Source organism: Lactuca saligna, chromosome 4, assembly GCF_052625555.1.
Source record: "Lactuca saligna cultivar CGN05327 chromosome 4, ASM5262555v1, whole genome shotgun sequence".
NCBI lineage: Eukaryota > Viridiplantae > Streptophyta > Magnoliopsida > Asterales > Asteraceae > Lactuca > Lactuca saligna.
The window spans coordinates 129,618,398-129,630,305 of NC_136420.1; the positions used below are offsets into that span (position 1 = coordinate 129,618,398).

An 11,908-nucleotide genomic window follows, 5' to 3' on the forward strand; every position below is an offset into this window, starting at 1 on the left:
AACGGAATCCTACAGGAAGAGGTGTATGTTACTCAACCAACAGGTTTTGTCATTGCTGGAAAAGAAAACATGGTCTACAAGCTCAACAAAGCGCTTTATGGCTTGCGACAAGCACCAGGAGCTTGGAATGATCGACTTGACAAGACTTTGAAAGAGATAGGATTCCAAAGGTGCCCACAGGAAGGTGTTGTATACAAGCTCCAGAAATCAAATAACACCTTGATTGTGGGTGTTTATGTGGACGACCTAATCGTGATAGGTACAAGTGAGGAGCTGGTGGCTGAATTCAAAATGCGGATGCTAAAGAATTTTGACATGAGTGATATGGGAAGTCTATCCTATTACCTGGGGATAGAAGTCCGACAAGGGCATGGAGGTATCACAATCAGTCAAACCGGGTATGCTAAGAAGATATAACAAATAGCACGCATGGGAGATTGTAACCTATCAAAATACCCAGTGGAACCAAGGCTTCCTCTAACAAAAGATGAAGATGGAGTGCCAGTCAATGCCACTGATTACCGATGCCTGATTAGCAGCCTCCGTTACCTCATTCACTCAAGACCGTATTTGAGCTACTCAATTGGAGTAGTGAGCAGGTACATGGAGTCACCTAAGGAGAGCCACCTTAAGGCAGTTAAACACATTTTAAGGTACCTAAAAGGGACAATCAACTATGGTCTAGTATACAAGAAGGGTGGAGACAAAAAGTTGATTGGATTCAGTGATAGCAGCTATGGAATGGATGTTGATGGCAGAAAAGGCACAACAGGGATGGTGTTTTATTTTTCTGGGAATCCAATAACATGATCGTCCCAGAAACAACAAATTGTAGCCTTGTCTTCGTGTGAAGCAGAATTCATGGCTGCAACCGCAACAGCATGCCAAGCACTCTGGTTAAGAAGTTTGCTGAAGGAGCTAACTGGCTGGAAGGAACAAAGTGTCAGGATGTATGTAGACAACAAATCAGCCATAGCCCTTATGCAGAACCCAGTTTTTCATGGGAGGAGCAAGCACATTGACACTAAGTTTCATTTCATACGGGGTTGTATTGAAAGGAAGCAAATTGATGTGAAACACATCAGTGGTGAGGAACAAAGAGAACATCCCTTGACAAAAGCTTTGCCAAGACTCAAGTTCTTAGAGATGAGAGACCTTTTGGGAGTTATAAGGCTCGAGGACAAAGTTCAAAATTAAGGGGAAGTATGTGGAAGAAAAAATAATTCTGACTTGGTCTTTAATTGACCTTGTCAATAGGAATAAGTGGCTTAGTTGCCACCTAGTTAGGAGCACACGTTTATTCAATTTTTAGCTTTGCAGTTACTTTGTGTTGTTTTGTTATTTAAAAGCTTGCAAGTCTTTGTTTTGATTATCAGAAATAGAGGGATAAAACTAGGAATCTTTCCCTGCAATTCTGTGTTTTACTTTATTTGGGTATACTACTTTTGATCTTTACAGGGGCCTGATCTAACACCTCTCCGGTTCTTCTTTCTTTTTCGGCAACAACAACGTGGAATGGAGGGGGAGGAATAGATGGACCGAAAAGGTAGATATGAGCATCATCTCTCTCTAGCCAGCCCTATTGTGGGTTTATTCCTCATCGTCGACAACAACAAAAACCAAAGGGAACAAAGTAGCATCAACAACATGTAACCCGGGGGGGGGGGGGGGGAGGTACTTGGCTGCTGTTTTGATCGACAAAAAAATAGAAGAAAGAGAGGCTGTTGCCTCTTGTTGGTCACCAAAAAAAACACACCTCCGATATGTTCTTGGTAGCACACATAGAAGAAAAGAAAGAGAGAAGGGGCAGTGATCCACGGAGTGTTTGGGTGGTGTTACTTAAGAGGAGGAGGGGTTGTCGCCCTTTTTCGGTGGCTGGAGGTACTTCCTTCGATGATGCTTCTTAGCCAAGATTGAGAGAGAGACTAGAAAATGATGAGAGACATATATGAAGTGAATTCTTGTGGGAAAAAGGAAGATGAAGTGTACCAACCAATTATTTTGAAGGAAAATGCTTGAACGTAATAGTAAAAGTATGTATGTGACATTGGTATTTACGGTGATGTCATGATTGTGGCTAAATTGTGATGTCACTTCTGAAAGTGCCTGATAAGTAATAAGTATCTCAAATGTGTTGATTCCAAAAATGCAGACTAAATTCAATTTCAATATACAGAACTTCGACAAATGGCATTTAAAATTTCACGATTACTTACTTCAAATTCGATAGATTGCACGAATTTGTTTTTGCTCGAGATGTAAAATGTTATAAAAATGAAATCAAATTATAGATCACAGTCTGAGTTCAAAACAATTTATGAAGTTCATAGCTATTCCAAATGAAGCAGTTCAGAGTTCATCTTAGAAAAATCAGATAAATACTCAAGCGGGCGTAACTTCCTCATACGATCTTTGTTTTGGATGTTCTTTATATTCACGAAAATCAGGTGAACATAATATAATCAAATTACTTATCTAAAGCTCTCAAGTATACTTAATGCGAAAATTTTATTTTTAGAGCATAAACTAATACTTATTTTGTGAATTGTTTTCGAATTGTTAACGACTATCAACTTTGAGAAATTTATAAGGTGATCCATATGCAATTTCAAGTATAATGATTTCAATTGCACTTAAGAACAAGTAATACCACACAATATGTTTTTTTACAGAGGTGTTCGTGGTGGTTTAACCAACAATCTTTTACTTATTTATACCAATTGTTAAATAAGTAAAATTAATTGGATATGGACTGAATGTGATCATACTTGTATCTATATATGATTGTTTAATGTTGATAGGGAAATAATTTTTATGTGATTATGAGTTACTTTTACAAAATAGTAGAACAATCCCATATACGTTTTATTTAATAAAAAACAGAATAGAAGGGTAAAATTGTCATTTTCAACATTCAACACATACAATCAGATACATAATCAAACAACATGGCTTCAGTAAGAGACAGATGCAATCAGAGCTTCAAACCCGATTAGTCTCTAACTTAGTCAACAACTATCAATCGACCCCCTTAGTGATTTTTCAAATGGTTAGGAAGGATTGTAAACCTAATACAACTGCATTTGGTACTTTGATTGTTAGACCTTATCAAGGCTGTAAGAGATGCTCGACGTTTGCTAGTCGATGGACTGATGTTAAGGGATTAATCGAGACCCTAAATTGCTAATTGTAGAATTTTAAAAAATTAATAATATGAGTTATATCATAATAAAGCTCGTAAATACAACCAATATCAAAATAAAACATGTTAATATGATTAATACAACACGAATTATTGGTAAAACTAGGCGAATGCCCGTGCGTTACGTAGAACACATATATAGTTGAAGTCTTTACAAATATATATATATATATATATATATATATATATATATATATATATATATATATATATATATATATATATATATATATATATATATATATATATATATATATAGCAATAACGTTGTTGTTAAATTTGATATAATAATTCATATATACTACATTGATATAATATATTAATTAATTTGAATTATATGATAATATATACATCTATTATAACTGTATAATTTCAATCGCTTGAATTACTTATATCCATGAGTTACACATGAATAAAATTAAATATAAGTATATAGTTTAGTGTTATTTGTAGTTCTTGTTATTGTTAATTAATTTTTTAAAACTTATTTTACTTAGTATTTTAATTTCTATCATTATAATTATTTAAAACATTAAACATTGTTTTTCGATTTTAAAAGTAACAATATAATCATTTATATAGAGTTATTTTAACTATTGTTATTGTAATTTATTTTATGTTACTTATTTGAAAACTTTTAACGATTATAAAAATATTTTTTAGAAATATTTTAGTTAAATTGAGATTACAATTTAGTTTTTACATTTATCACTACAATTTATCACTTTTAACTATTTACAAAATATTCTTTGAGTTTTTAAATGTAACTGAAATTTATATTTAAGTTGACATTGTAATATTATATTTAAATTAAAATTTTAAGTATTTTGTCCAAACTGTTCAAAACTTGTAGCTTTAAACTGATAATAGTTTATATATACAACAATATATTAAATCTAATAAATTAAGTATAACATTAAAGATATAACTATATAAATAGAAATAAGTATATTATTTTAAAATTAAAATTTAGTATATTTATGATTATACTTTAGGTTTGATATTTATTTAACCTTATTAAACAATTTATAATTATTATTAGAAAGAAGCTGAAAAGTCATGGGAGTTTCAAATAAATGTGGTGAAAGGAAAAATACATGAGAGTTTCAAATGAATGTGATAAAAGGAAAAATATTTCATTTATAATATAGTATGATATGATAGTTTCTATTAAGATACAAACTCTTCAAAGTGTTAAAATTTTATCATTTGCTATTGTTTTGCTCATTATCTATGTATGAATTAATAGATAGACGCCTTTTAGTCAGTTGGATAGCGCTTAAGAATTAATTGAAACATAGTCGAACTTTTACATACACAATGTAGAGAAGTTTGAAACGTGATGGAGTTAATGAGGAAACATGAAGTTCCAATAAGATCTCGCCATATAAGAATCACATTATCCCTTGTGTTTGTCTCTTAACTAATTTTTTATAAGTTCAGGCTAGTCCGCTAATCCATTTGACTAATATGAATGTTTTAAACTAACTAATTAGAAAATACTGAGTTCAATCCAAGGTAAGAACAGAAAAATAATTATTTGCGGTTTATAAAAAAAACTAATTTCTTATTTAACGATATGTTGCTTTAATTGTTTTTTTTTTTTTTTTAAATATTGGAATTGTTTCTTATCTAAGAAATTGATGGCATTTAGTTGTTTTGAACATAAGCACATGATATTACGCCATGTGATTATCTCTTATTTGATGACCTTATGATGGCTGCATCATGGGCCTGTTGAGAGAGTTTAACCCTTACGCTTTGTTCTCAAGTTTTTATGTAACTTCGTTAAAGGAAAGGAAGGGAAAACTTTGACAGAAAGAAAGGGAAGAGAAATAAAATATTCTATTCTGTGTTCCCGAGTTCGAAGGAAATGAAAGGAAAGGAAAGTAAAATTTTTAGTTTTTGTGTTCTCGAGTTAGAAGGAAAAAGAAAATACAACTTAAAATTATCCTTCCCCTCACTTTCTTCCCAAATCCGCCCAATTTGGAAGGAAAATTTGGAAGGAAAATATGACTTTAAAATCCTTCCCCTCCCCTTACTTTCCTTCCATTAATGAAACTTGGGAACACGATTTTCCTTCGACACCCCTCACTTTCCCTCCGTATCCTCCCATTTTTCTCCTTAAGTTGAACTCGGGAACAAGGCGTAAATGTAATTTTATACGATGCTAAACATGCTAATACCAGTTAAGTCATACATAATTGAATATACTTTTTGTTTTATAAATATTATACATTAAAATAATGAGTATACAAATAAATTAAGAAGTCAGTAATGAGACTACATGGCATAAATAAATTGAACATCATAAATAGAACATGTAATAATGATTTGGCATAGTGAATTAAAAAATGCCTTTGTTATTCTTCTTCTTTTTAGATAAAAATCAATGATTAAAAAATGACTATCATATGATTTGACTTTTAATATAATAATATTTTTTATCAATAACAAATGACAATCAATTATGTTTTTGGTCGGCTGTGAACTGTGGAATTGTTTACGAATAGTTTACACAATTTGTTTTTCACGAAAAATCATATTTCACAATTGTGTTGCAAAACTATTCATATATTACAAAATGATGTTATCTTACGAAGACTCCAAGTACTTTTTCACTGTTTAAAAATTTCGTAAAAAAAAAATAATAACAACTTTACAATTTTTTTGAATTTCATAATTGATATATTACAAAATATATAACAAAAAAATGTATCCCTAAAATCAGACACATATTTTCGCCTAAATCGAAAGGAGCCCAGATGAGGCCCAATAGGTGATTCCGGGCAAAAATTCAAGTTTTTACACATTTCTACTTCGGAAGAAACTGTTTCTATGGCTTCCGATTCTCCGATTGCTTCTCGTAAAGGTTAGCTGAGTATGATCAAAATCAATTTCTCGAATACCAGATTTGATCATTTTCCTTGTTAGGTTTTAGTTTCATTGTCTTGTACTATTCACAAAATATGATTGATTAGGTTTAATCTTGTTTGTTCTTCATCGGCTTTGATACACAGTCGTTGTACATCTGAGAGCCACCGGTGATGCTCCGATTCTCAAACAAGCCAAATTCAAGGTAATTTTCACTTTAATCAAATTGATTTTGGTTTATATCCCGTACGCTAAGTGCGATTGTCATCACATCTCAGCACTTCTTGTTTGGAGTGTACGAAATCGTTTTTCGAAACCCTAGTTCATCTTATATGCACGTTAGTAATAGTATGATCATATCTCTTATGCGAATAGAGTTGATGATTATGATGTATGAAGTATGACCGATGATTTGTCTTTGTTTACTTGTATAAATGAGACACTTAAAAGGTATCCACAACAATAAGTTGTTAGATTCAGCTCAAGTTTTCGTTTGCGTTTAGATGATCAAGAACTATACTTTTTACCTGAAACTGTTTCTTGAATTTTCAGATTGCTGGAACTGATAGATTTTCTAAGGTGATTGATTTTCTTTGTCGCCAGCTTCACAGGGAAACTCTGGTTAGTAAGTTGCTATAATCATCACTTCATCAGCTTCAAATTTGAAAATCCATGAGCATGCCTACTAAATTGGGTTCTTTTTTTTATATTTCAGTTTGTGTATGTGAACAGTGCCTTTTCTCCAAGTCCAGATGAACTAGTGAATGATCTGTATGATGTAAGCTTCTTTTATCTGCATCTAGTTCATGTCCCATTTTTTGTCTAATAGGTAAAAGATAAATTGTTATTACAAAATGCTGCAGAATTTTGGATTTGATGGCAAATTGGTGGTGAACTATGCGTGTTCTATGGCTTGGGGCTAAAGTTGATAATTTACAGATGTAATAAATAATAATTCATTGATTGGGAACTACATTTGGTAAATTTAGGTAATCTTCTTGCTTGTATTCATAGTTGTTTTAAGAAGATGAAATTTGTAAAATGTTTGATCAACTCGTATCATAATTCAAAAGAATTTCCTAATACTTCAATAGGGGTTAGCAAGGAAGAATTCAATGTAACAGTGATGAATGTAAATGAACAATGGATTGTAGAGGAAGGGAACTTTCTATATATTGATGTAATGATTGTAAAACAGAAAATGATAACAAAACTAGGGAAGATGCTTTCTTTTGTTAGCACTAAGCTAAGAGCCAATCAAAATGGAATGCAAAATAAATGAACATGTGAAGTGAAATATCCTCTTTCCCCTTTGCTCATTAGCCATTTTTTCCACTTGACCCTTTTGCCCCACATCAACCACTAGTAAAACATTATTCTTATCCGGTCAACTATAGCAAGATGTACAAGTACCGAAGCTATATTTTACAACATGTGATGCGGTTTTGATGAAGGATGGAATATATAGTAGACTGACCGTGCATAGATAGATTGTTGCGGTACCTAAAGGGTGGGCAGTATTCCCTTCCGGTACTGCCCTCCATGTTTCTCCCTTCCCGCTCCATCATATGTGGCATATCATTCAGCCTTATAACATCTTTAGTTTGTGAAACTAGTTAACGATGTATTTAGTTAATGATGATTAATCTATGGTTTGTGTATAAAATTATGGTTATTTTGTGACAAATAATAGATATTCAAGAATTAGTGCGGATTCTCATCAAGATAAACACTTCACACAATTGGTTTTAGTTGATTTTTGTCCTTTTTAAGACATCACAACTTACAAATTTCAAATGCATAAGAGCAAAAATATTTTACTCTACATTTGACAAGTGTTATAAACCTTTCTTAAGATTATGTCACTCAAGGTTACAATCTTGGAGTATGACTCCAAGACTTGTTTTGAAAAGAAGTATGATTCATCTTCTTGATTTAACCATTTCAATAATTACGATTTCACTTCTTAGTCATACAAATGCAATAAGGTATCCTTAGAGGATCAGTTGTGATATGGTTTTTCCATAATCATTAAGATGATAATAAAACACGGTACTTAAATACTCTCCCATCTTTTCAGATTGGAGAAACTTTTATCTTTCTGCCTAATTTGATTCTTCTCATTCGTTCTGCCATGTATTGAAACCTTTTTAATGATTAAGAATTATACTTAATCTTGTAAGCATAACCATATTTACTAAATTTTAGTAAATCATGACGAATAGTCTTATCGATCTTTGTGGTGGACCTGACCAGCGCACAACCAAGTGTATCTAATCTCCTAGTCCTTCACTTGACTCACATATTCATGTGAACAAGGAATTATTCTTAATTTCCCAAAGACAAAGGTTCTCATTCATCACACACTACAAGTTGCATGATTCCAAGTTTCTATCCAACTGAAACTTGGGTGATGAGAATCTTTCCTTATTTGGAAAATTCTCGACACTACCACAAATGAAAGAATCAAATTCATATTGCTAACATGAAAACATATAAACATCAATTTTCACAAATGCCATTACAAGGAGATATAATAAAAATAAAAACAAAATTTTATTTATTTATAAAATGCGGAAAAACTTTTCCTTACAATGCAATTACAAATGAAAACTATGTTACGACATATTTCTAAGAAATCTATCATAACTCTTAAGCAACAGCTCAAAAATCCGATCATCGAACCATGCGATTGAAATCCATATTCGCGACCAGATTCAACATACTCTTCCTTTAAGCTTCCTTCCTTTTGCATGATCCTACAAAACATCAAAATGCAATGTTACCATTGTCAATGTCAGACTTAGCATTTCTCTTTACCATTTGGTCAACTAGGTTGACTATGGTCGATCCCTTTCCATTGGGAAGAGAAATCTTTTCTGGATTTCCAATGTTACCATTGTCAATGTCCATGGAAGTTTGAGAAGTAGATCTTCCAATCAAATTTGTTTTTCCAGTGTGCCAAATCATTGTTGATTCAACAACAACAAGCAAATATGTAAGATCAATAAGGGTCATGCCGTGGTCTGTCACATATTAGTCCTTAATGAACTCACTATATGACTCGGGTAGTAATTGAAGAACCCAGTCAACAGCCAACTTCCTCGAGACAACGACATCCAATACTCTCATCCTGTCAATATGTGACTTCATCTATAAGACGTGAGTACACATAGACCTTCCATCTTAATGTTTCATTGCAAGTAGGGCTTGAGTGACATTGAAATTTTCAAATCCTTGAGCTTGTGGGTTAGGGAGAATAATTGAAGGAGGTGGAAGAAGTGAAGTATGATTTCCACTTCCACGATCCAATCGTGGAACATCATCTTCAAGAGGAAAGCTTATTCAAAAAGATGTGGGAAGACCATAGTTGTCTGAACTAGACATCTACAAGGGAGAAATTCAAGTTAGCTGATTTAAGTCCTTAATATAACACCCAAATGAAATATTAAGGCTAGGACCCAACACAATATTTTACAAGTCGGAAGAGGGATGTCGTAATCAAATTTTAAAATATTAGAAGGTAGGTAAATGACGATTTACCAATTTTGCAATTTCCACCATGAAAAATGAAATTGATTATTAAGTTTTAATTGGTTTCAAATTCCTAGATCCTTTGAGATTCATTGAACTTTTCAATGGTATGTTTAAATCTCGATTGTTTCCTTCAAGTTTGTGACTGGGATGCTCAGGATCACAAACAAGGTGAACCATGCAAATTAGCTTGGTACACCCAATGCTACAACCACCTAATCAATGTGACGATTAACCACACATGCTCCATTGATCTATGATTAACATCAAGCTACCCTTTACCACGAACTGTCAGTCCCAGATTAGTGTGTCGGTTAACCACACACGCTTCACTAACGACTTAACAAGGTGTAACGTGCAATTTCATGGGATAGCACCATATTCACATTTTTCCTAAAGTAACTAAGATTGAGAATCATAATAAAGTTTAGTTACTTTATAGTTATCATTATACTTATAATGAGAATTGGTGTCCTATCCTACCCGTTCGGCTAACGACCCTCCACCAGTCAAGGAAGCAATGGGTGAGAGTAGACACCTATTAAACTGCCATTTTATAGGCAGTAACCTTATAAACCGGCTTTGTGAATGAGGCCTACTAACAGTAAGACTGACTTTGTTCTTATACATACATATATATATATATATATATATATATATATATATATATATATATATATATATATATATATATATTAAGCCTATAATATTATAATAGTATAAGGGTTGAATTTTAAACTTTTAAATTTTTTAGGGTTTGGAATTAAGTGTTTCAAAGGTTAGACTTTACATTTACAAATTCCAAAACTTGAGGGAAAATTTTAAAACGTTTTCAGAACTTTTGGTTTCATAACTTATGAGTTTAATATTGGTCTTATGAAAAGACTCTTGATTTTCCATAACTTGAGGACAAGTTATGGAGTCCATAAAAACATTTATGAAAAACTTTTCAAGTTCCATACCTTGAGGACAAGTTATGGAAGATTTTAAAACCATTTTAAAAAATAACTCTTAAAAATAATACCTTTCATTTTCCATAACATATGAGTTTTAATAACCTTTTAAAAGAAACCTTTTCATTTTCCATACCTTGAGGACAAGTTATGGATTTCATTAAGGCAATTGGAACATATTTTTAAGTAACAAAATTATCAAATAATTTATTCATGATCTAAATAAACTCACAAGTACAAGATAATTCATACCAAACACATTTCAAGAAATTAGCCTAACATATATACTAATACAAATCTTGAAACTATGACAATTATCTTTTATTTGGATGAGAAATCAGTACCATAGCAAAAAAATCAAATTTTATTAACATAAACATTTTGTGGTAATGATCCTAATCCACAACAGGCCTTCAAAACTCGAAAATCTGCTGTCTGGACAGCTAACTTGTCGAGCCCCTTACTACACTTGACGAGTCCATGACAAAATTCATCCTACTCGTCGAGTTCAAGTTTGGAGTCGTCGAGTAGGGCTGTCAGACAGTTTTTTAGCTTTGAAAAATAACACATTTGCATCAAATATAATAGAAAACAACCCATGACTCTGATACCACTAATGGATTTTGGTATACTACAATATTCTATGGTGTACATATAACCCTAAAAGCTTTGGATCTATGTTTTCTCTAATTATATATGCGATATTGTATCCAAATCTTTAAGCCAACAACTAACATACAATTGATATAAACAACATATAATTGAGTTATAGAGTTACCTCTTTGTCGTAGCTTGTAGTTTTGGCCTTTAAGAACTTAGTTCCCCAAGTGTGACACCTCAAATGGTTCACAACACACCTTAGACAAAGGATGACTTTTAAGAGAGTTTATTCACACTAAAAATCAGTTATAGTCTTCCAAAGATCACTAGGTATCTATTTTAGTAGCCTAGGGTCTTCTTATATAGTGTGGCTAGGATTAGGGTTACATCCATGTAAACCCTAATATGAATGACTTTTCATCTTACTTAGGATCCATGAGTTAAAACCTCCATGGACTATCCATAGACTACCATATTGGTTTAACCCATCCTAAATAACCATAAGCCCACACCATAAGAATAATTGATTTACCAAATCAATCCCCTTACATTTAATTAGTCCCTTTTGATCACTAAATTAATTCTAAATTAATTCTTGATCAATACTAATTAAATAATATGATTTCATATTAATATATTAGAAGTTATAATATATTAATAAATCATAAATAACCTCTTCTCAAAAGTCCATCCTATCAAATTGTTGTGGTGATATGCAACCTAAATGGCCCATGCTACTCTCGGG

At 32.2% G+C, this 11,908-nt stretch overlaps 2 protein-coding genes across 2 annotated transcripts; both read left to right on the plus strand.

Moving 5' to 3' along the window:
• Window positions 1-429: 429 nt before the first annotated feature.
• LOC145040136 (secreted RxLR effector protein 161-like) lies at window positions 430-1,533 on the plus strand. The gene is made up of 3 exons (XM_078988112.1): window positions 430-777; window positions 820-993; window positions 1,459-1,533. Exons 1-3 carry the CDS (start codon window positions 430-432, stop codon window positions 1,531-1,533), a joined length of 597 nt encoding a protein of 198 aa, XP_078844238.1.
• A 4,385-nt stretch (window positions 1,534-5,918) lies between these two features.
• LOC145038809 (ubiquitin-like protein ATG12) lies at window positions 5,919-7,249 on the plus strand. The gene is made up of 5 exons (XM_078987051.1): window positions 5,919-6,074; window positions 6,223-6,281; window positions 6,629-6,697; window positions 6,792-6,854; window positions 6,940-7,249. The coding sequence occupies exons 1-5, from the start codon at window positions 6,041-6,043 to the stop codon at window positions 6,997-6,999; spliced, it is 285 nt and encodes a 94-aa protein (XP_078843177.1). The 5' UTR covers window positions 5,919-6,040; the 3' UTR covers window positions 7,000-7,249.
• The last annotated feature ends 4,659 nt before the right edge of the window (window positions 7,250-11,908 follow it).